The following is a 26344-nucleotide window of genomic DNA, read 5'->3' as shown; positions in this document are numbered from 1 at the left end:
GGTCAAAACAGACTATTCGGGGACATGTCGAGTGTTGTCTTCCCCTAGTGTTTTGATTCAAGGGGCACTTGGGCAAACGCAGGGCACAGCTAGCTGCCGGCCCAGATCCGTTATCACCCACACACTCAGTCTCACACTCTGCAGCGGCCATTAATGTTTTAAAAGGTGGCACGTGGCACACACAGTGGGCTGGGTGTTAGTCCCAGAGGTCCATAGCAGCGTGTCCCATAAGGGAGGTCCACATGCAGGCTTAGATAGCTCATATTAGTTGACCACTTGCAAACATCAGCACAACCGCAGACACATACAAACAAAGCAGTGTTTGTACGTTTTAACTTGAAACCCACTTTTGTGCTGCTTCTAAATTCAACATGTAAAAAATTTTAAAACACAATCCAATCAAAGTTGTCTTGAGCCTCACACTTTAAATAAGGAACTGAGTGTGCAATTCCCACATAATATATAATTCTCACATAGAGTGACTTTAACAACACCACAGGATGAAAATGAGTGTGATTATGAAAAGCCTCAACTGACCAAACAATAACACCTACATAAATATCACACTGCACCCCCATATCTCAATCTGACACGTACAACATGCCTACTTCAAAATCACATATATTACTAATGCTATGCCTATAGATCCATGAATACACAGGCAAATATACAGTAACATTAACACCCATTTTAAAGGACAGTTGGACATCAATACTGTCCTGTAGGTAAATGATGGTGCCGAACATCATGTGAAATGTGCTAATGTGCTAACGTGCTAACAAATATTATATTCTGTTTTCAATTTCACTGAAAGAGGTAACTTTGTCGTGACTTCACATGATGCTGTCATGTGATCCTTTCAGCCCATCAACACTCATGCTGGTGTTGTCACCACTGGCCTTTTTTGTGTAAGCCCAAAACATCTCCCGGCCCACACAGCAGCTGCTAAATACTGCGCTGGATCTGTAATTGATAAGCGACTGCTCTGTGTCTTGAGTGGAGAAGTAAAACAGATGCTTATGAATGGCACACCTTATCTTAAAACAATTGAAGATACCTGACCCTGAAACCTTTATCGGCAAAAATATTAAGTAATCAATAAAGTAGATCTTATAGTCTATGATAATGAAATAATGTGGTGTAATGGTGTATAGCCTTTTCTTGAGGCCCCTGTCCTTGTTGTTAAACCAAAAAAACACATTGTAAACCACTCGTGTGTCAGTGTGGGTGTACTTTTTGTTTTGTTGTTTGGTGGGTGCTGTTTGACACCACTGTGTTAATAACACAGGGAATGACGGTAAAGCACATTTGCAACTGTGCATACTGGTAAAAGAGACCAGTGTGAGTGTGTATTGTCACACTAAATTGGTAACCTATCTTCTCTCACACACACACACACACACACACACACACACACACACACACACACACACACACACACACACACACACACACACACACACACACACACACACACACACACATACACAAAATCATGTGATACACCATTTTTGGCATTAGTTGAGGTAAAGACTAAACCATGTCATGTTAGGTCACTTAACTTGTATGTTTGTATGTATTGTACGTTTCCAGGACTATCAAAGTGTTCTTGTGACACATTTTCTTTATTTACATGTCTAACAGCAGAAAAATCCTAATAACTTTTTAACCTCTCCATGATCAAAACTAAACAAATTTTAAGATTCCAAAAGATTACTCAGTTATGGAAAAGCGTGAAACAACGATCAGAGCTGGGCCAATATTTTCCTTCAAAAATAATTGTTACTCTTACACTTTATAGTATATATCAAATGTATTTTGGCTCATTATTAGCACTCAGTCATAGGCATACACTGTACACTCAGAGTAACACACCAGCCTTATTCGTTCACCCCTAACCTCCTCCACAACCGCATCCCAAGGGAGATTCTGACACATGCACACACAAATGCATTCAGACACACACCCATGTAAACACCTAAACTTGTTACCGTCACATATCCTTTCAGAGCATATGCCTCTATATTGTAAAATTGTATTTAACACATTTGAATGCCTTTTTGTTTAATATTCTTTTTTATTTCCACATATGAATGATTATATGTTATAATATATTACGTATGCTATAGCTGGAGAACCAACAGAAGAACAACATAATTATAAAAATGAAAACAATCAGTTGTGATCTGCACAATTGACCTGTCACATTTCCTCTGGCAAACATGGGAGAACAAATGGTAAGGATAAACAGAGGGACGAGGACAAAGGAGGGATAGTGGCTGATTCTCTGCCACATGGGTGAGAGGGGAGAGAGAAAGAGTGGAGGGAGAAGAGAGGGGGCGGACGCACAGGAAGCACATTTGTATGCATTTCCTCTCATAACAGGAAGAGGCCAGTGGCTTCCCCTTCACAATGGCTTCGCTTCTGCTTCCCACCTCCTGCCTGCTTCCCTGGGGGAGGAGGAGGTGGAGGAAGAGGAGGAGTGGAGAGACAGGCACCAAAAACTGCTGGTTAACAAACCAAACATGGCCGTGTGGGACACACACACACGCAAACACAAACACACACACACTCACATAAATGTCAGTCAACCATGGAGCAGCACGATTTGTCTTGAGACAAACACTTATCCCATTGTCAGGGGCCAAGCAGGAAGACACGGGCTTACGCAAAAGGAATAAGAGGAGCCCAGGACCTGGACCTGAACTCTGCCTCGCAGCCAAAGAAGCTGTTAAGAGGGGCATTACGACAAAAGAGGCTTTGTCCAACCTCTAATATATGCTTTGCTCTTCTCTCTCCTCAAACACTTATCAACCTTTTTGAGTGTGCCTCATTATACAGTCTGAAAAGGAAGCAGCACACTCCAAACATTTCTTCATTCAGTGTCTGAATCGAAAGTCTCTACTTTGAGTAGCTAAAAGCTAACCTGTGGAGCTGATTGAGCAGTGTCTTAATTGTGCAGATTTGAGTTATGGTGTCCTAAAATACATGCCAGTTCCGATTCTTCTTCTAACCTAAACTCATAATTATATTTCAGGACAGCACTGTAACGGTTCCTTCTTGGTATGCTCCGGTTTATGTTGAAAAACCACAACTTGAAAAGGGTATGCCCACTGACTAAAATAAAAAGTGGATGTTACATTGCAAGGCCCAAGTTAGTGGCCGGAATGACAAAAATAACTTTGTTGTCATTCATTTGCGGTGGCTAAACTTTTGTCGTGGCACTAAGGCTGCCACTTTTAGCTAGAGGCACATTATTTCACTTTTCATCTAATATTTAGTTTGTTTAATCTGGTTTTCACACATATTGTATTTCCGAACACATTTAATAGATGTATGCTGCTACCCTATTAACCTCAGTTTTCACTAAGTGAAGTCTTTTTATGACAAGCACAGCTCAGAATTGGCCTCTCGTAGTAAAAAACTAAAGGAAATATGGAGAAAATATGCTAATGAGCTGTAGATGATGAGCCAGTCCCTCAATGTAATTGTTAAAAAGGGGGGGCTGGAGAGGAATTCATTAATGGCCACTCTATAGATTGCATACAAATCAAACATATTTTTATAATATAATTCTTACCTATTCCTGTATTTACAATTATTTACTTTGAAAATGAAAACATAACATAATGAGCATTATAGCAGGTAAAGAAAAACACGAGGCTAAGCCAGATGAAACATTAACGCAAAGTCCACACGGCGGCGTGCGTTGAAGCTTGCCGGCGGGCGTGTCTGAAACTCGACCAACAACCAATCACATGAATCTCCCGCCCCCGACACATAAGCACACGGTTTGATTGGCTAGAGCTTGTACTGGCATATGATTTGATTGGCTGATGCTTCCGTCAAAGCTTCAAAAGTTGAACATTGCTCAACTTTTGAAGCGAGCAAAGCGAAGCGACGGAACCACAATGCAGTTCGGCAAAGCGTGACGTTACCCCATTCAAAGTGAATGGGCAGAAGTGTTGAAGCTTCAACGCACGCCGTCGTGTGGACGGCCGAAAGACTTTGTTTAAAGTGAGCGAAAATTAAGAGAAGAGAGGAGAGAGAGCAAAATGAACCAAGTGTAGAACATGTGAACGTGAAAAGAAACCAGGCAGGAGCTGGGAAGGCAAAAGAGAATAACAATACAGCAGAGAGAAGGTGCGAGCCTAGTAAGCCCTTTACAGGTGAGGTCTCAAGGCGCTGAACATAATATGACAGAGCGGAGCCCACACGCTGTGGTAAAAGAAGGAGATGCGAGAAGGTGGGAAACATGGAATTAGATGAGGGGCGCGGGGGTGAGGATTTACCCTGTGGGCCTCATTATTTTCCTGCTGTTAATTTTCTCACCCCAGTGCTGTTGATTAGAGAAAATAATGCTTTGTCGTTGAAACAAAAAGACCCCTTGTTTCACTGGCAGCGCTGCAGTTAACGTAGTGAGGGAAAAGAAGCGCCATATGGTGAAAGACATGACAAATAATGTTGTTTTTTTGTTCTTATCTTCTCCAGCCAAGTATGTTATATTGACTGTTGTTTGGGGGAGTTAGGAGATCCTGTCGTTTTACTTCCTGTCACTGATGACCTGATCCATGTTTAACCTTTGGCCCCTTCCCCTTTGGGAAAACACACACACACACACACACACACACACACACACACACACACACACACACACACACACACACACACACACACACACACACACACACACACACACACACACACACACACACACACACACACACACACACACACACACACACACACACACACAGATTTGCCAAAACAAGTCATCCTAAATTAAACCCACTGAGTGTACTGGCTGGAGAGGTAACACTAATTAGAGCCAACTGCGGCAAATTAGTCGATCCCAAAGACCGACTCTAGAGAGTTAGATGCGTTTTAGATGTGTACATGTGCTCACAAGCTGTTTAAACAAAGCACTAAATACACTATCTAAGTGTGTGTCTGAGTGTATAATCTGCTATTTCTCAAATTCATATTAATGTGTGTGCACAAAAACACACACATGGATACATCTTGTACTGTAGGTGTGTGTGTGTGTTTCTGTGTACTAGCTGGTGCAAGAGAGTCTGCTCTCTGTGTGCAGCCCATGAGTTTATGGCACAGGGGGCCCTTTCATGTGCCCGAGGCTGGGAGAGGGTCTGAGTGGTCGGGGGGCTTGGAGCCAGGGCTCACACACTGCTGCCCACTGTCCGGAGCTCCGGGCAGCCAGTCAACGCCAGGGAGGCCTGGCCCTTCTGCCCCTGCTCTGGGGAAGTGTTTCGGGGTCTGGGGGTGGCAGCCCAAAGTGGCCGCCCAGAGAGAGCCAGGCCCTGTGCCCACTGTGATACTGCCGCTTCAGGGAGGGCAGGGGGGGGGCTGTGTTGCCCTGTAGGTGGCAAGGTAGCGTTGACAGGAACACCGAGTGGTGCCACTCCGAAGAGGATTGCCGTAAGAAGCATGTACAAATCTGTGGAAATGTTACAGTAGCTGTAATTTGCTATTTTGGACTCGAACAGGAAGTGTTCTATATTCTGTTATATATAACTTTATGAGCTGTTGGATGTTAATATTATGTCAAACTAGTTTCACCTATATGTTGCACTGATCATTACAAAAATATCAATATGTCAATCAGATAGGACCAAATGTCTTAGAGCCAAATACTTAATTAAAGAAAAAGGTTTTAGAAATCAAAAATCTGACGAGAAGAATCTGAGGTTGAAAACAACGCAACAAATTCCTCCAGTGTTTATTTGGCTTCCTTAAAAAGGAAGTGAAAATATGCAAAGCTTCCGTTTGATTTTTTCCCCCTTTAAGAAGGAAAATGTGAGTTTCTGTGTCAGTCTCTGTCTTGTGATATCTGCCTTCACAAAATGCAGTGATGTCATTTATTTAGGGTGTAGGTGCAATGAAGCCAAACGCCTTTTGCTCATCATGTATGCAATATGTTCCTCGTGATTTCATGACATCATATTAGTAGGAACAAACAAATAAATACGTAATCTATCAAATAAGGGATCAGAATTACAAAATCCAGTGATATATTGATTTGCCTTTCCCTGAACCCTTTCTCCCTTCTCTGCTCCCTCCTCGCTCTGTAAGTAAAGCCCGGATATCTCAGGCATCGATTCCCCTCAGGTGTCCTTCCTGTCCCTCTCTTTCCCTCCTTATCCGCAGGAGCCGGAGAGCCTTTTGCAACTGGCGGGCTCAGTCCAAGGTGGGATGAGAGAGAAGGGCTGAGATAACAGCAAGGAGGAAGTGTGGGTGCTGCAGCAACACGATCGCTTTAGTCCTCATCTGAAACTCTGTGACCTCCTCCTCCTCGCTCTTGTCTCTGTTTGCACGTCTTTCTTTCAAAACCAAAACACATGAATCAGACTATAGAGCACATAGGTGCATGCTGTCACATGCTGTGTCCACTTTATTAAACATTTCTTCCTATGTATTTTTCTCACTCTCCTTCTTTTGTTTGCACTCTAAAGTCACTCTGTTTTCAAGATGAACACGCTGTGTACCAGCAATAGTCAAATCATGATTACTGGGGCATTTTCGTCTTCATCTCAGTTACATCCTCACTCCCCTCTCACTATCCTCTTGTTACTTGCAATCACAATCATTGAGATCAGTCATGAGAGAGGTTGCAATCTGTTTCAATTACTCCTCCAGTATTGCCCAATCGATTCCTTAAGCCTTTTTATGTCACTACTCTGGCTGCAAATGACTGTGTTTGATAAAGCACACAGTGAGAAACTGTTGTTGACTATTCTTGTGGATGTCCGATAAGAAGCGATGAAGTGGGCCTGTGTGTTCAGACAAGGTGTGTGTGCCTGTGTGCGTGTTTGACCTGTGATTCAGGGGCCACGTTAGCAGCGTATGGATCCAATTGGGCTGCCAGGAAGCTGACAGAGTGTCAGTGGTCAGTCGTGCCACAGGAAGTGATCAATTGTGTGCCTCCAGGGCAGTGGGAGAGCTCTGTCTCTATCTATTTCCTGCCACAGAAGGTGGTGTCTGCTTGAATCAAGCAGCCCACAATGGATTATGTCTCTCTCTCAAGTAATGCCAGCTGCTGTTAAAAAGTGTCTCATTTTGTCTCGTGTTATTTTATCAGGATTGTTTGTACAGTATTGCTGGTTTGAAAATGTACCACTTGTGCTTTGCAGAGGAAAGCATACAGTTTCAGTGTTTGTCTGCCAGGCTGCCCTTCATCTCCACCCTGTTGGCCCAACACAGTGTGTCTCTATAGACCATCCCATCTCTGTTTGGTTGTTTGTTTATGTTTTTTCCCACCCTGACTCTCCGGTGCTACCACCCTCTTCCCGGTAATATTCCACTGCCAGTGACCTAAACTGGGTGGCATGGTGTGAGAGGTTGGGTGTGTGAAGCGTGTGCGTATGTGTAGGCTGCAGCGCTCATAACAAGCAGTGATATGCAGAACGGTTTTGCAGAATCCTCATGCAAATTCCTTTTTTGGAGAAAAAAAATCCCTACTGGTGCGATCACACTGGGTTGTTAGATATAGGGGAAACAGGCCTGCTGTTATAACCCAATGGAAGTCTTCCACCCAAAGCAATAACTGTGCTATTCCCACATACACTCCTCTGTCGCCCAGTGCACATATTGCCCAGACTCCCAGAAGACCTTCATTGTTGTAGGGCTATGTGGGGTGTAGGGTGTTTCTCCTTCCTCCATCCTCCACCCCTCCTCTCCCTCACCCTCACACTCATCCATCCTCCCTTCCCCCTAGGACTTACCTGTCTGTTGCGTTCATCCATAATCCGCGTGATCTGAATCTTTTTCCTCCCCATCGTCCCAGTCTCTTTCTTTCTCTCCTCTTTCTAAAGAACTTTATGCTTTCTTCTCTGTCCTCCTTCTTCTTCTTTCTCTTCAATCTTCTGCTCTTCCTTTATCTGTCTTTTTTTCTGCTTTCTATTTGTTCCAATCAACTCAAAGATTTCAGCATCCGTACCTGCAAGAAAGAAATGGGGAGGGGGAGGAGAGGAGAGGATCAGCATTAAATGAAATGAAATATGGCAAAATACTGAGAGAAAAAATAATAAAAGTGGCATCATGGCAGCCACAAGGGAGGGTGAAGAAAGACAAAGAATCTGTCAACAATGTTGTGAGAACTGCTGTGTTTTTCACTGTCGATATCATGCAAATCAGTTTTTCCATTTTTTTCCTCCCAGGCACCGACTATGAGAGGAGACAGCGCTGTCAGGATCTCGCTTCATTCACAGAGAGTTTGACAGTGTTTTGGATGTGCCGCTAACTTAAACGCTCTAATCACCGACACTGTAACATTACCTCCAGACTGAGAAATACATTTTGTTTCTTCCCACGAACTGCACTGTGTTGACGGTGGAACTGCCAGACACAGATTTCTCTACTCTTCCTGCAGCTCATCTCCAAAATGGTTGCAGGATAGATTACAGATGTACTGTAAAACTGAGTTCAGTCTTGCCATATACTGGCAACATAAAGCCAAAATAATAAAAAAGAAGAACAGTGCAGAGACTGATCTTTTAAAACACAGTAAAATCATATTTCTTTGAGACAGAATTCAAAGAGAATTCCAACACAAACTAAATCCAGCTGGAGACATGTCAATGAGAGCATCTGAGGGGCATCCGAATTAACACATTTGTTTATGAGCGCACGGCAACGTGTGTTTACCCCTGTTCAGGAGTTGAGGCCAGAAACTGATGAGCTGGACAGCATGTGCAAAGAAAGAACCTGCGCTCTAAAAAGTTTGAGTAAGTGTGTTACCGTGTGTCCGTGCATCCGTGTGTGTGAGTGTGCACATGTGTGCGCTCTTGTGTGAGCTTGGCTAAGCCAGAGCTCCAGTGCATCTCTCCAGAGTGCTAAAGTAGGCCAACCCAATCTATCTCAGGGAGGAGCAGAAGAACTGTTGTTGTGTTTTCTTTTGACAGTAGAGGTGATAACGTCCCTCGTTATGCAAATGAGCATCCCATTATTTAAGCTCAGTGCAATGCAGGGGAGCTGTCACCGCCGTCACATAAAAATAAATAAAAAAATCCTCCATCTACCCTGCCTTTTTTTCTCTACTTTCCCCTTCTTCTCTCTTCTCTCCTTTCTGAACCAGATTTCCGGCACCTGGCAGCACAAGCATCAGACATTGATGTGGAAGACGACACCGCTTCACCAAAAGACATGTCATTCTCAGTCTCTCTCTCTCTCGATCACTCTCTCTCTCTTTTCTCTCATGCACCCTTGCTCTCTTCTTCACTCTCTCATATTCTCTCTTTTGCACATTCCCGCACACATGCATGCATATTGTAATGCATTTCCTTTTTCCTTATCTTCACCTAACCTGAATCCATGTATTTATTGAGTAACATGCATGAGAAAGCAAAAGAAAGCACTAAACCCCTGAGGTGAGTGCAGCACATTGCTATGCACTTGACCTCTTTGTGCTGGAGAGTAGGACATTGATAATGAAAGCGCGTAATAGGGACATCGAGGGATGCTGTGTGTCTTAGTGACAGACGGAGGCCTGTAGCAGTAGAGATTAACTGTATTTTTTTATTTCAACAGAAAACACAGGCTGTGAACTACCCATTTGTTATTTCAAAATCTAGCATTTGTTAGTTTAAACTTCAGTTTAGTTAGAGCTAAGACTAAAATAAGTATGTGTACTTTTAAATCCCATATGCATAACAAAGATTTGGTAAACGTTCTTTAGAATTTTCTCTACCAAAAACCTCCGTCACACAAAGAATCAAACAAAAACAAATGAAACAATACAATTTGAACAATGATTAAATTCATGACAGACAACTTCCTGAGTTGATGGTTTGGAATACACCCACTTATGGAAGAATGAAAAACAAACATAAACACATCGTTTGGCAGTTGGGACAACAGCCGGACTGCACCATCATAATAACAACAATATCTCAAATAAATCTGTGGCAGCTCTGAAGAGGCTATCCAAAATATTTTAGCATTGCTTCGGCAAACACACCCATCCACAGACAGAACAACAAAGAGCTGCCCCCTGGAAGAAAACAAAGAAGGATCGTGTCAGACAAACTAGGATTACAAGCCAACACTAAGGCGCTTGGCACAAAACAGCCAGACAAGGATATCAATCAAGCCGGCATACTTCAATCACATGCTGACAGCAGTATCCCCTCCCAGTCTTTGTGCTCAACAGTTCCCAGCCCGGGCACCGCTCCAAACAAGGAGGCGTTACCTTGGTGATCCCTGCCTCCTGGCCTCCGCCTCCACCTCGTTCCTCCCACAGCCCACTGAGCGAGCTGAACCTCTCAATGTCAACAACCGCTGGGGCAACACCTTAGGCCTTACGCAACATTAACGCTAAGACTAAGCCCGTGTCCTGAACATTTAATCCCTGCTTTTGGCTCCCAGCACCAGCCAACGCTCCCCGAGGTGAGGCTCTGCTGCCGCTTAGCCCCGTGTCGGCGCCTCCCCTCCTCAGCCACCCCCTCCTTCCCCATCCCTTCTCACTCTTGCCTCCTCTACCTCCTCCTACACAACGATCCCTTCCCCACGTCCCCCCTTTCTCGCTCTGCCAACACCCCCCACTTTTCCTCACACCCGCCCCCGTCCCACATGAGTGCCAGGCAATTTCTGGATAAGGACCGAGTGCCCACCTCCTCATCGGGCTGCCTTCCCTCTCCTTCCCCTCGTGGTGGATAGAGCATCAGTTAACTTAACAGATTACCACTGAATCACTCAATCCAATTTAGCCTCATGACGCTAAGACAGCAAAAGGTGGGGAAATGCAGGAAACAAGCACTGCTTAGTGAACACGGTCAAGTGGCGCAAGGTAGTAATCTTCAACAGGAATTTTTTCGCAGGGGACTGACACTGACACCTGACCTTGAGAGGGCACATGAGGTGAGAAAGAAACAAGAGGAGAAATGAGGACAGACAGAGGAAAAGAAAGACCTAACAGGCTTGGTCACATTAAGCCAATTAACTAATCCCAAAGTAAGGCGTAGGGGTAGAGGGAATAAGCCGTGGACAATGAAGAATACACCTCACAATGTATCAATGTATTTATCTTCTCTGCGGAGTCTGACTTATGGTATGCCTACATTCACACACGCCTGGTAACTGGAAGGGAGCTTGAGCGAGCGACTGCTAGGGTCAGAGAGCACGCTGGCACCGAGACAGACAGAAAGACAACGGCTGCCCCTCCGCTTGTTTTATAACCTCGGTCTCAACTCTCTGTGCTTTGAGTTGGAGAGGTGACGATGAAAGAGAAGGAGAGTGGAGAAAGGAAAACAGAGAAAAGCAGAGACGAGAGGGAAATAGAGAGAAGCATAAAGAGGGATCTTTTTGAACAGGCACCAGGCCTCTCCAGGGGGAGGGGAAGAGCTGTACCCACGACCCTCCCATCTGTTAAGCAGACGGACGGAGAGAGAGAGAGAGAGAGGGATGAAGGTTGGGGGAGGATGGGAGAGATGGAGAGGGAGCAGAGATTCAGCACATAGATCTAATGAGCACACTCTCTCTCTCCGAGTCTCAGAAGTGGAGCTGAGAGGACGATGAGAACATATACACTCAGTGCACCACAAGCCTTGATTCTAGGTCGCCTCTCTCCCAAGTGTTTAGTCACTGAAAACTAATATACAGCACATGGCGCTTTTTCACATTCTAATAGACGGTCTATAGGGTGCTTGTTAATGTCGCTTTGTTATTGAGGACAGGCACTGAAGATGACTCCTTTGAATCAAGGGGGTGGGGGAAGAGGACCTTTAGCTTGACTCACTCTTGAGACTAATTCGTCACTTTAGAAAACAACTAGGCAAACGTCGAAGAAGTGCAGATGAACACAAGGTCCAAGAACAAAAGTTTCGCCCAATCATGTATCCGATCACTTCTGCAGAATTGGACTGTGAGGACATGTTCAGATGAAACTGGCACGCCTGCAAATGCAACGTGTGTAGAATTCTGCTGATGCCGCAGTTCTGCAATCCTAATTCTACACGTTATAGCAAATTGGGGAAGGTGATTTATCACGACACGATTGGCGATGTTTTTCCAAGAAACCCCACCTCGGCAGCACAGCCTCGGCTCATGGTACATCTGCAACACATTTGGTAATAGCATGTGTCCTGAAAAAAATAAATATATATATAACGCCAGTATCCCCTATCCTCCAAGGAAATGTGGTTGTGAGGATTTGAAATAACATATTACACTGCAGTAAGTAAACCTTTTAGGAGGTGTATGGTACATTAAATAAACGCTCTCTCTTTTTAAATAAACTCCCATTTCCTTGAAGAGGAGGAGGAGGAAAAAAAGAGCTTTAACATGGTTTTCCAAATACAATCTGAATGTCAGTACACACTCACAGTGCTCCATTTTTACTTGAGCATGTCTGTCATGTAGAAGATCGTTTCCTAAAGAACATTTAAGTTGTTTCTTTTTCAGATGTGTAGATTTTTGGAGGTGTATTAGTTCTGCTTTTGATGTAGGTATTTACGCGTGTGCCAGTGTCTGTGGGTGCATCGATGTGAGTGTGTGCTTTATTTGGATGTAGAGGTACACAGCACTTTATCTCCTGTCAGGATGGATGGAGAAGTACCAGCAGAAATGAGAGGAGGGGAAGGATCAAGCAAAGGAGCGAGTCGATGGCCAGGCAGAATGGGAGCAGGAAAAATGTGTATCAGATCTCATTGTGCCTCTAATGTCATTACAGGCAGTGACTCCTCTACGTGGCACGCTGCACTCCCCATCTGTCAGAGTGAGATAGGCAGGGTGACGAATGGCTATCACAGCTACTTCCTTCAGCCCCCACCACCCCAACCCCCACTCCAATATCCGTATCTTTTTCAAGTGCTGAGGGAAAAGAGTGACCTAAACCTGGGTGGTAGCCCACGCGTAGGTGGGCCTCTATGGCTGTGCATTTCAGCAGATATTAGGGCTAATTTAACATGTTAGCGGCTAAAGAGATTAGCAACATGTACATCTGGGGATTAGAGTGATAGTGGTGGATCATCTTATTATGTGTTCATTCCTCTTTTTTCCCAGTGAGCGTTCTGGCTAAACTTGAATTTGAGAGGTGGTGGTGTGTGTGTGTGCGTTCTTATGTGTGTACTGCAGGAGATACGTCTTCACCTGTCTCTCTCTATTAACTCATGGTTTACTTGTATCATTAGTGAGACAGAGACGGTTTTACATGTATTCTATTTTCAATCTCAATGCGACTTAGAACTGAGACACCTGTCTATAGATGAGGAGGAGAGTGAGCCAATAGCCTGTGGTTGGCACGAGTGTTAACACTGTCAAGCACTTATATGTGTGATTGACATTATGGAAGAAACTATATTGATGTAGGTAGCAGCTCAAGTGCTACAAGATTAACTCTGAATTTGTGGCGAATAATTCCTCAACTTAAAAACTTTATATTTAACTTTAAACATAATTGATTTCATACTAATGAGACTCTGCCAGCACTTTTGTCTCTTATCCCTCAATCCAACAGCTACGGGGTCTAGAAGGACAGGAAACACGGACACACACAAACACACACACTTAGCGGAAGGATGTGACATCAGCAGGCTAAGACAATCAAAGGTGCTAAAGGTGCTTCCTTCCGTAAACTTCTCTCTTAAGAGAGAAGAAATTGGGAATCAAAATACACTCCTCAGGCTCCGATGTTGAGTGCAAATTAACTGAACAAATAGGCTCTCTGAATATGAAATACAAATATCCCTAGATTACTGATTTTGTTTAAAGCGGTCACATAAGTAAAGAACGTCAATGAAGCGACACATCATTCTGTGAAAACACTAACTGGGAAACTGGCTTGAAAAAGGAAAAGTACAAAACGGAAAGAAAAATGTTGCCTTAACTTTTGAGTACATTTAAGGTATTGAACCTTGTATGAAACATATGTTTGAGTAAATATGTCCCTCTGATTGGTCCCACTATGAGATTAAAACATTGGCATTAACATATTTTCACGCTATAGGTTTTTCCCTTTAGCTGCACTAGTTCTTCATCGCAACGGCAATCAAACTATAACAGGATGAGCCTTTTGAACTAAATAAAACCGTTTTGATTAAAAGAGCAATTATTTTTTTGTACCTGTCTTCACATTGAATAAGAAATAGAATTACTATTCAGACAAAGACGATGTGTTATAATTACTTATGTGTAATGTAAAATATGATATAAAATTATACATCTTTTTTATACACTATACTGTATACGATCTATTTTTTTAATTATGAATTCAAAAGGTATTTTTCTTTGTATGTTTCCTCACTTGGCCTCTGTAGCATTTCACTACGGTCCAAAGAAAATGTACTTTCTTCTAAAGGTCCCGGCTGAATCTAGCTGTATTTCCAGTTTTTATTTAATTTCCTGTTGTTGATGTAAAAGACTTTGGGTTCAATTTAATATTATTAATTCTGGTATGTATTTTTAGATTTATAAGTTTTAGATTAGAGTTTTGCCAACTGCTGTATGATAGTATAAGGGGGGGAGTACGTAGCCCTGCCCTTGGTTTGGGCAGCTGCACGTCTCATTCAGCACCAGTAGACAGAGGCCTTGGGCCATCACAGCCGCAATGAAGGCAGGTAGCCATCCGTCAGAGCAAGTATAGGGGCAGGTGAGAACCATCTTTCCATAGCCCATTGCTGACTTCCCCAAGGACAAAATGACTTGACACATTGCGTCAACCCCCCGTTTTGAACGTAGGCCAAGGGCTGTATAGCCACAGCTGCTGGCAAAAGGCAGACGGACAAGAGCACAAATGTGAATGCCAGGCAAATCTAGTTGGATATGAACAGGGAAAAAGAGTAGCCGGTGTGGTTGAAAAGCATTCCCTGTCGATTGTCTGCAGCTTTGTGTTGTGGTTTATAAAAACAAATAAACTAAGAGGAGCACCACACACATACCCCTGTGCCAAGCTGGAAAAATGGTATCAGAAAAAGGAGAAGGAAAGAAAAAGCAGAAGCATAGGCAAGCCACAATTTGCAGAGGCCCCGGAAAGACTGGAATGAATCACCATTTAGTGCATTCAGTCTTTCCATGGCATGAGCATAAGGAGGGGCAATGGACGCAATGAGGTATAAAGTAGATATAGAAAAGATGATAGAAAATAAATAATCAAATTAATAAAGGTGACACGGTACAAGGAGGAAACAAAGAGAAGTTGGGCAGAAGGTTAAAAAGCAAAGTATTCAAATGGATTTGAATATGGAAGTGGTGCAGATTGTGGCGATACGCACAGATGATGTCTAAACGCAACTCACTTCTCTCAAGTTTCACTTTATCATCACTGCCATGATTTATTTCACTTCTTCCTCTTTCTCTATCTATTTCCAGTCATTGTAAAGTCATTTATAAATCTCTCATGTTTTTTTTTAATTCACATGTTGCCCCCGCTCGCTGCAGAACCCAGGTGCTGACAGTGAGGGGAAGAACAGAAAAATAACACACACGTGTAGGCCTACATGAAGGAGGACAAATGTGCGTCGAGGTGCACTGATAACTCATCCCCTGCTTATCTATCATGTTCATAAAACAACGGGAAAAACAACACTGTAATGAACAGCGAACCAATGCAGTGGAATTGCAGGATAAACCCTTCAATGAGTGTACCCAGCCCCCACAGGAACAGCCGGGAGTCATGTCACTAAGAACACAAAGCACTGACATATTCACCCAATTATGTTCCCTGCCGAGTATGACAATGTCTCAGGATGTTAGCAATGTTCTCCAGTGGGGGGAGAAGGGCAGAGCGTGTGTGTGTGTATGTGTGTGTGTTTGTGTCAGAGGTCTGAAACGGAGGCTAAGGGCTGCCTGGGCCAGGCTTACTTATGTTCAAGCACACTTCCCAGTAGTCGCGTGCCCCTGCTCCTCCTGCTTTTCCCCAAACCCACATTGTATCAACACCAAACATCATGGATAAGATGATGATGATTTCATCACACCCCAACCCCTTACTCTTTCTCTTTTCCACAGCATTCTAATCACCCTAATTAAAAGCTTTGTTAATTTAGAAATCTCTGATGACAATTTGTTTCACTCTACCCTACAGCAGTGGTGGCTGTGAAGAGAGGAGAATTAAATTTGATCTTCTGACAGCAATTATTAAATGCTCCCTCCTGGCCTCAATTAAGGCCCGCAGGCTAATGCTAAAATGGCTAACCCTCATGTAACCACGAGGTGCCAGTGCACTTCCTTTTTCTTCGTTTTGTCACCCTGCATGTGTGTATGAATGTGCATCTGTGTGTGTCTATGAACTCGCTGGGTATGGAAATCGTGCTACTTATGGGTTGTTATTTTACATCCTTGCTGATGGGAAGAGGTAAATAAAATGATTTCCCTTTTTCTTTTCTTTTTGTAACTAAGTCAGCATGTGGGCAACCTTACAGGGAAGTGGTGGAATTTACTATTTTTCATAGTCTCGCTTGATCAGCAAATTTGGAATCCACAATGAAACTATTACGTGAAGTGATTATTTTTGAAGTTGTGACCGTAACAAGCGAAAACTTAAGCTGTTCTACTTCTCTATTGTTAAATGCTGTGAGTTTATATGTGCTGTGGGATTCAACTTATGTACATAAATAAACTATAAAATAAGTCTCTTTGTATGGCACTGGGAACACACGTCTTCAGGTTTGGCTATATCTTCAAAAAAACTAAAAAACTAAAAATAATTACAGTTAACATTCGCTCAGTACTCTGCCTCTCCCTGTAGTTGTGATACTGCCACAGCATTATGTGTCATGGTCACATCCTTGCTGCGCTGACGTGAGAGCCAGAACACTGCTTTGAGTCTATGCACAGCGTGCGGGTAATTTGCAGAGAAGTAGAAGGTTGCACACTTCAACAAGGATGTCCTTCATAGATTCGACCTTCTGTTTTTTTTTTTTTCTTCCTCCGGTCCCTGTGCTCCGCTAGGAAACCAAGTAACCTAGATCGTAGAGTAGGGAGAGAGAGGGAATGTGACAGAGAAAGAGAGAGACCGAAGTAAAGAGAGAGAGAGAGAGAAAAAGAAGCAGTAGTGCATATTGAAGGGAGTCAGAATATGACACCCCATCACCCAACCCAGCACTTGAAAATGTATTTTTTTTTTAAACCTTACTAGGATGATGTCAGGTTCAGTTTTTTTCTTCTTCAGGTTACCGCACGCTGATTGTGCTGATTATTGGGGGGCATTGTTTTCCTGTTGACGCTGCGCATCATTAAACAGAGATTGTTCCACTCTTAGTGTTTGTTTAAGCAAGGCTGGTGTAATGTCTCCAGGCACCGTCTCTTTACCACAGACACACAAACACACAAACACACACACACACAATGTAAACTTGAGACACAAGTTGGACGCATTGCATCTATAATTGATGTTACTCGTGTTTTCTGTTTCAAGTCAAACATAAAAAGAAAGCAAATTGAATAAAAAACTATTCTCTTGAAAACTGTTGCAGTCTCTTTGGTTAAAAATGTGACATACATAAGGGTCTTAAAGATATAACTATGTTGCAGCATGTAGCCTGGACTGCGCTCCCAGTGCTTTACAGTTCCCAGCGAGGGGTGGATGAGGATAAAGGTTGACTGGAGTGTGTGGTGGTACCTACAGATCAGCCTCTGTTTAGGGGAGTGGCCCACCAAGGCCAGAGCGGGCCAGACCCAGTCCAAGCCTCTCATTAGTCATCGGCTGGGTGCCGCGTTCCCTTTTGGAGTGGTTAGGGGGGAACCGGCGAGGGTCTGGCAGTCCCACTATACTCCACTCCCAGCACCATCACAACCCGACCTCATCAAAGCGAGCGCTCGTAATTTGTCACAGAAAGCAGCCAATTAACATATGTTAAGGGAGGAGGCACGACGTGAGGAAGGGAGGAGAGGAGGGGAGGGCGAGTGAAAAAAGATAGCGTATGATTAAAGAGTCTGCACAGCTGCACAAAATCAAGATGGCAAAGAGTGGTTTGAAAGAGACCTCAGACCCAGTAATCTGATAAAGCGTACTGTTACTTAACCCCCATAAGCAAAGGGAGAGAGGGAGAAGGAGAGAGAGGGTGAATGAAATAATAGAGACAAACAAATATTAAATGACTGCTGTGAAGCTACATGCTTTGGCAGAGTGCCTCTCCTCTCAATATGTGGCTCCAGTGACGGCCACTGTATCACTCGGAGATGGCCCTCTTGCTGTTTGACCACGCTCTATTTTTGGCTCAGTGCGAACCATTGTGCTTAATGTTGTTCACAGTGTTTTACCTCTTTTAAATCAACATTTGAATGCTCGGTACGCCACAGATATTTAGCTCCCTTTCTCAAGAAACAAAAAGGTGTTTTTTCATTTATTTTTCTGTCACAAAGTCTCAGACAAGTTGCTTACATTCTCACTTGTTTGTTTGCTTTCAAATTCTTGTTCCTCATGGTTGGTTTTTAACACGCAGTGTGGTTATTTATGCATGTGTGCGACTGTGTGTCTGCGCGTGTGTGTGCATTTATATGTCTGTTATTGTTGATGTTGTTGTTGTAGGAACATCTTGTGAAGTGAGTTGTGTGATATTTTTCCTTGTTGTTGGATATGATGGCAGCTGAATGCATTAGCAGTGCGCGCCAATGCCATTCTGTGTTCTGTCGTCTCTCAGCCACCTCTGCCTCGTCTCTACTGCGCCTGATCACACGGGCTGACAAGCAAGTTTGGGTCTTCGTCTGCCGCGCCATCCTTCGCTACGTGGGCTCCGACTCTTTTCACGTGCAAAATAAGAGAGGGGAGGAAGCTTTAAACACATTTGAGTGATTTTGGGTTTGTACGTCAAGTCGTGGGGAAATCCCCCCAAATAAAAAGGCAGAAAACTTAAACAACACTGCTGTATTTCTAATACAGTTTTGAAATAAACATTGTTGTAAAATGAATTGAACGTTATTTAGACGGAAGTCAGAGAATAAAATGGACAGAAAAACAACAAGTGGTGGACAGAAAAGAAAAGCCTTCACTATATATATATAAATCATGACTTGTTTCTTTTTTCCTCCTCTTCCACTCTTATCCTTGCCATCAAGCATCAATCGTTATTTATTTATTTTTCCTATTTGGGAAGTAAAGGGCTAGAGTGGAGAAGCGGAGGAGTGAAGGAGTGGGGGATGGAGGGATGGCGGACAGAGGGGGCGGTGGCGAGTTGTGTTTGGTTCACAAGACTCGCTGCTTGGTTGAATTGTTGTCTTCTCTTCTCCTCTGTGTTGCGAGCTGGTGGTTCAGCGAAGGACCTGGCTGCCTGGAGTTCCCCCCCTCCACTCAAATCCCTCTGCTGCGAGCACAGCTGCACCGTTCACATAACCTCCACTGCCCCCTCCTACACCCCCCCCCTGCTAATGATAGCAGAGCACGTCCCCTCCACAAGGCAGCAGCTTTTTCCACTTCATGTACATACACACAAACTTGGCGTACGCGCACACAAGATCGTTGAACACACGCGCAGACGGGCACAATGTATCCCTTTGCCTTCTCTCGGGTTCCTTCCCTTCATATTTTCTCATATCATTCAATTTCTTCCCCTTCTCTTCACCCTGAGAAAAATCCCCTGGCCTTATGACCCATGTAGGCCTGAGAACGATAGCCCCCCCCGGCCACAGACTGACACACACAAACACACTAAACCCACCCCTTCAACTCCAAACTTTTTTTCTCCCTCTGTTCACCCCTGCACAGCAAGTGACCTGCATCACAGCTGTGTGTGGGAATTTCTACGAGTGGGTGTGTTTGTGAGAGTTGAGTGTGTGAATATATGTATTTGCACATACCTGCGTACATCAATGTTCACACCGCATATGCTGCCTGTACATTACTGTGTTACCGAATGCGTTTATACATGTACTTGGTGTGTATATTTTGGTTGTCCGTGTGTGTGTGTGTGTGTGTGTGTGTGTGTGTGTGTGTGTGTGTGTGTGTGTGTGTGTGTGTGTGTGTGTGTGTGTGTGTGTGTGTGTGTGTGTGTGTGTGTGTGTGTGTGTGTGTGTGTGTGTGTCTATGTAAGCAGAGGAGGAGGGAGGTGAGGGCAGCTCTGGGCTTCTGCTGCACCTACTGAGCATTATCCCATATAAACAACTCATTACACGTGTACTTAACCAAGGGGAGCCGGTAAGCAGTGGAAGTTAATCCCCGTTATCGTTCCTAGCGTTTCTCTTTTCCGATTAGGCTACAGGGAAGAGGATCGCAAGAAGGTAGGCTGCTCAGTGCACGAGGAAGAAGAGTGAAGAGGAGGCGAGAGGGAGAGAGAAGAAAGGAAAGCATTTGAGTTAACTTCCCACAAGTGCCTTTTTTACTTAAAGTATCCCTTCTCTCTATACTTCTCTCTGCCTCTCCCGCTATACCCTCCTGCCTTTCTCCTCGCTTTTCCCTGTGGATTTTGAGCTGCTCTTCCTTGTTTTCGACCATCTCTTAGAACTGGGTCATCGACAGACTGTGCGGCAGCATTTTGAAGAACAGGGAAGGGGAAAAAAAGCGTGTTCTTTCTATGAGAACAATCCAAGGCTTCTTTAACAAGTAGCCCGCTTATCAAATTAAGCTGTCAAAAGCACATTAATAACAGGCAACACAATTCCCTTCACAGAGAAAGAGGGAAAAAATAAATGATTTTTCTTTTTTCAGAGACAGTCCACCAAGGGCCGTAAAGCTTATCAAAGATTTCTCCCTTTCTATGTTTCTCTCTATCTGTCCCATTCGTAATGTGATTATTAGGACCCTTTTATGAGGGGCAGAGATGTAGAGTGCCACTCATTTGGAGGGTGAACAATATCTCGGGCTAGATGCAGCAGGGATGATGCTCATGTTTAATGGAATTATGGGCATAACTGGTGCGGTTTTTCCACTTTCTTCAAGACAGACTCCACTTCTGGTGGATGACAGATAAACAGATAAAAGAGCATCTCAGGGTGATAATGTGGATTCAAACCAAATGATTATGGAGGAATGTGATGCCCAGTGAAGGAGATGAATAGGAAGAATACACAAGACAACTGTTATCGGTCCACGTGATTAAGTCATTAAATATCAGTTTTTCTTTAGAATATCTGACATTTCCCATGAATAAATAACTGTTAGATAAACTATAAACACGTTTTAATATTTAAAATCTACTCTCAAACATAATTTCCAGTGAAGACAGTTTATTCAGAGATGTATTCAGAGATGTATTCGGAGATTTATTCAGCGCTACGTTATCCCAAAAAACACTGATTAGACCCTTTAAAATGTGGAGCCAGATCCTCCCGTAAGAAAGTGAGAGCGGAATGTGAGGGAAACAGTGTACAACATTGAGAGAAAAGAGAGAAAGTTAACACTCGGAGTGCTGTTCACATGGCATATGCCTGAGAAGCAGAAATGAAATTAACAAGACACCTCGGCACACAGATGGCAGAGAGGAGAGAAAACCACCCTATGACCTTACACTCAGAGACTAAGTGTCGAAAAAACACACTTCTCATTTTGAAGACATTCTATTGTGTTGCCATTTTGACACTCCTATCAAAGCATTATACTCAGCTCAGTGTTTGTGAAAAGGAATTAACTTAGTAGTGTTTTTTTAATCCCTACAAAATCTGACAGTGTCAGCGAGGCTCCTTATGCTGAACTGCAAGCTCCTTTGTGTTTTACTCCAGAGACGGATTTTCTCCCACCCTCAATTTGAGTCCCATCCTGTTTGCTTGGCCCCGAGGCGGCTGCTCTGTCGCCCGGAGTGGGCCGGCGTTGGATGGATGTGACGTCGAGGCACTGGGACTCTGCTGCAGGGAGGCTGGAGCCACGACAGGTATCCCCCGCACTTCCTCAGCTATTTATAAAACCATGAGTCCAGCAGGTCCAAAAATAAGACAGAGGCCATTTTTATCCCAAATAACAAAGTTGGCTAGCTTCTTTACACATACACACATTTATTGTTCGTACACTAAAACACGCACAATGAGCGAAACATATCTACCCACACTGTACGAGAATTAGCAACAGATACTAACAAAGTGAAAAACTACTTACTAGACGATGATACCTCTCTATCCTCATATTGAGCAGGCTCAAACGTGAACATCCACACACACACACACACACACACACACACACACACACACACACACACACACACACACACACACACACACACACACACACACACACACACACACACACACACCAGACAAAAGTCAATATCAAGGCTGAGCTATTTCTGTAGAGAGCACTATTTAGGAAGTGTGGGCTGGGTGCCAGTATTCTCCTCAGTATCGTCTGGGCGTCATTGCACTGCTGCTGTTATACAAACTCACCTCTTTCCTCTCTCACCCGCTCCTCACCCTTTCCACCCAACCCCTTGCTCCATTGTCAGTGCTCTCTCTCCCTCTGTGTGATTCTGTTATACACACACAAGGTTATTTGTGTTTCCATTGGGTCGAACCACAGTGCCAGGTGAAAGCATCTATTGGCAGGATAAAGAGAGTGGCTGGTGTGAGATCACAAGGCCCCACTCTGCCCAGCAAACCTTGAAGTGAAGCGCCGGGCTGGAGTTTCAAACAAAGTGCCCCCTCATTCATTATACATGCAACTGCACTGGAATTCTCCTTCCGCAACACCATCTCTTCTCCTCTCTCACTCTGCCTCTATCTTCCTCTCTATCTTGCTCCTTCTCTCCTCACATCGTCCCTCTCCTTTTTGTCTCGTTTTTTTTTTTTTTTTTTTCCAGACAGAGCATCCATAAAGTATGAATAAAATTAATGACATCACGAGCTGCACTTTGGAAGAGCCACTGTAGGAAAAAGCCATACATCACGGGGCAGAAGGAGTTGAAACGGAAAAAAAAGAATTCTAAAAGAAAAAGAATACAAAAAAATGTACGGAGAGAGAGAAGAGAGGTGTGTGTGTGTGTGTGTGTGTGTGTGTGTGTGTGTGTGTGTGTGTGTGTGTGTGTGTGTGTGTGTGTGTGTGTGTGTGTGTGTGTGTGTGTGTGTGTGTGTGTGTGTGTGTGTGTGTGTGTGTGTGTGTGTGTGTGTGTGTGTGTGTGTGTGTGTGTGTGTGTGTGTGTGTGTGTGTGTGTGTGTGTGTGTGTGTGTGTAGGGGGTGGGTGTTGCTTCACCCTTCTCCACCCTCAGGGCATTTCATATCGCCGTATGTTATGGTGTGTTATTACGTTTAATTTTAGATACACTTGAGCTAAAAGGTTTGAGCACAATTCATTTTTTTATTTCAAATGTCATTATGTAGCAGTGACACCCGTTTTCTTTTTCTAGTATTCTTTGTCCTGACTTTTTTCGGACTCTTTTTACGGTCAGTCCTGGGCTGCGCATTCTTTTACAGGCTGGCCTTTGGTGTGGGAATGGCACAGATGACAGTGGAAAGGAACACTGGTGTGGACTTTGGCAGGACACCGCCTGGTGAAGCTGTGTGGTGTGCAGAAGAGGGAGAGAACTGAGCATGGATTCTTAGCTTTTTCTCAACTTAGACGGTGTTAGCATTTTCAACAGCATGCTCCCCTCGGAGTTTAGCAGCAAGCCTCCTGATCTTACAGACTTTGCCCTGACATCTGAGACTAAAAAAGTGAAAAACAAGCATCACATTTAAAACCGTTATATTCTTTCATAGAGAGAAAAAGGAGAAAAATGTATCAATCGTGCCGCCTATTAGTGGCAATTTAGTGTGAGACTCTTTCTTTACAAAAGCAACCTCACACAAAAGCCTGACTGAGTAAAATGCAAGTTCTTATTCCTCTGAATCTGGTGTGAACACAAGACCTGCTAAAAATATGCAATAACCATGTGAAGCTTGGCAGCAGCGTGGATTGGGAGCAGTGGCGGCAGCGGCGCAGATTGTGGCAGCCGAGTGAACAGGGGTTTCAGATGGATGTGAGCTTGTGTGAAATCAAGGCACAGAGCTACCTCTGTGCGTCTCACTGGACTATGTTGCAGAATGACTCGGCTATGTTGCAGTCGTGACAAAGATAAATTACAGCCACTGGAAAACATTTCTACATTTTTTTTTCTCACTCTCTCCCCGTCTCCACACCTCTTTTCTTTTTCTTGGCATTGGGTCTAATCCAAATGTGTGCCACACTAAAGGGAGATGGTGAAGGCTCTCTCTCTGAAAATATATTAGGGGTAAGAAGTTGCCCCACACCATTCACAGGTCAGGCACTGTGTTTTATGATGGAACATGTCTTCTGTCGCCAGATTTATGGACATGGACAGCAAACACCTCTCCCACAAAATAACCTCTAGAACTCACTAAAAAAGGATTCCCAGTTCATTCTGGATTTACCGCAAAACATGTTTAGAGCAGCTATTACAGATATACACTGTAAGGGGCATTACAGACTAGGCTGCTAGGATTCTGTCAGTTACACTGCTACTGAATAAAGATGAAAATTCTCAGAGGAAGGCAGCTAAAGTAAGTGTCTGCTGGGGAAGTTAATGAACTCATTTATAAACATGTTAATTTAACTCTTATGTTAAGCTTCATGCTTAGATGCTGAGGCATTCATTCTGATATCCACTGTTTAGACAAAGAAATCCAACCTCAGTCCTACTCTAAATGTTTCTCTTTGTCTTATCATTCAGTCCTCTGCTGTCTTTATAACGTCTGCCTTCTTGCCTCCCAGGACTTTCTCCTTGTCCAAATATTTCAGGGAGCAGGCCTCAAGTATGGTGAGGTGTTTTGGGTGTCTCTTTAGGTGGGCTGCAGCTGACGATATGATTGTGTGGTCAGCACTACTGAGCAAAGACCACCCAGCAGGCAGCTGCAGCCATAATGGCCAACAGGCCGGGCAGGAAACAGGAAACAGGAAGAAGAAGGCAGGACATCCTGTTCATCTAGATCGCTTTGTTAAAAATGACATCACGAAGGCATCACTTTTTAATGAAGAATACCTGAGTGGAGGCCAGATATATTGTCATTCTGCTCTTGAATCGCCTAAGCCCAAATACATTTCTAACTGCGTTTTCTCTCTGTGGGTGTCTTTCTGTGTCTCTCTCGCATCCGTCTTCTCAGTTTGCCTTTTCAGCCCTCACACTGACACTGTTTTCCAGACTGCTCCATCATCCAAAACATCAAATCCTACCCTCTTCAGTGTGAGAATAAAGGAAGAAAATAAATACACACATTTCCATTTGAATAAACACCAGCAACAACCCCACAAAACTCAGACAAAAAAACACAAAAGCACAAACATTTCGACGCGCAAACAGACAGGGACGACACACAAACTTGAATGCACGCACGCACGCACACACACCTCCCAGACACACAGCACATACTGACAGACAAACACACAAAGACACAGCAAACACAAAGCACAGCACAGTCAGAACTCTACTTTATGCAGAAATATTCTAAAGTGTGTTTTACAATACAATTAAACATCAAAGGCTGATATATTCCTCTGTGATCTTTAACACCCCAGTGAACAAACCCCATACACCCCCATCCACTTACAGCATACAGAGAAAGTTGCTGAACGTCACCGCTAATTACTAGATAGAGACAGAAGAAGACTTTGCATCATTATGCAAAAACCAGGACATGTTCAAATATATGCATTCACTCCACCATAAACCATTCAAGGACTTTGTTATTTACTTTAAATTATTTTTTTCTAAGTTCTATGAGTAATTGCAGCTCTTATGAAGATATACAGACAGTTATCTTAAGGCAATTTGCTTGACATACACAACAGTTAGGACAAAGACAGGGAGATCTGTTTAAAATAAGTCAATTAACACATGGTGTGTTTGAGCCCTACACTTTTCATTAGTACTATTAAAATGTATGGAAACCAAAAAGATACTTTTTCCTTCATGCAGCAAAAGCTAACACCAGCATGAGCAGTACGTACGAATACAACATGCCCTTGAGGTATTGTAAAAATAAAGTATTTTCATCTGCTTATTAACAGGCAGTAAAAAGTGACTCTTATGAAATGGCTTACAATTCTACACTATTTGTGTGAGATACATTCACTAAACACAGAGGTTGTCTTGTTTTCTATGAATCTGGGTAGTTGGTGCTTCATGGTACATTTATTTGAAAGAACGTAGAGCAAAGTATACTGCATTATTTACAGGGGTGTCTCTTGACAGTTTAAGTTATTATATGCCCCTTATATATGGGGTAAATATGATTCCCTACGATTGACTCTTATATTACCTTTCGCATTTGAGCCAAAGGGCATGAAGTCCAATTACAGTACTTCTATATCTACCAGCAGATCTTGCCAACCTGCAATCTGCAAATGAGTGTTTTACTGATGTTGAACTGAGTAAACTCTGCTAACCCCTTCCAAAATATTTGAAATCATTAGTGAAAAAAAACGTTAAAGCAACAGCATAGCAAAAGTTAAATTGTTTGCTTAAACATAAATGTTTCTGATGT

The 26344-nt window shown here is 43.4% G+C and overlaps 1 protein-coding gene across 8 annotated transcripts in view; it reads right to left on the bottom strand.

Moving 5' to 3' along the window:
- The window catches only part of mef2cb (myocyte enhancer factor 2cb), a 71207-nt gene that overhangs the window by 31931 nt on the left and 12932 nt on the right, over positions 1 to 26344 (bottom strand). For all 8 annotated transcript variants that reach the window (XM_034090171.1, XM_034090174.1, XM_034090173.1 and 5 more), the window contains one exon: positions 7740 to 7954. In XM_034090171.1, the coding sequence (XP_033946062.1) occupies positions 7740 to 7793 (54 nt within the window). In that variant the 5' untranslated portion in view covers positions 7794 to 7954. The remainder of the gene's footprint in view (positions 1 to 7739; positions 7955 to 26344) is intronic.

This window comes from Pseudochaenichthys georgianus, chromosome 9 (genome assembly GCF_902827115.2).
Source record: "Pseudochaenichthys georgianus chromosome 9, fPseGeo1.2, whole genome shotgun sequence".
Taxonomy (NCBI): Eukaryota; Metazoa; Chordata; class Actinopteri; order Perciformes; family Channichthyidae; genus Pseudochaenichthys; species Pseudochaenichthys georgianus.
This window is presented reverse-complemented; position numbering and strand designations above follow the sequence as displayed.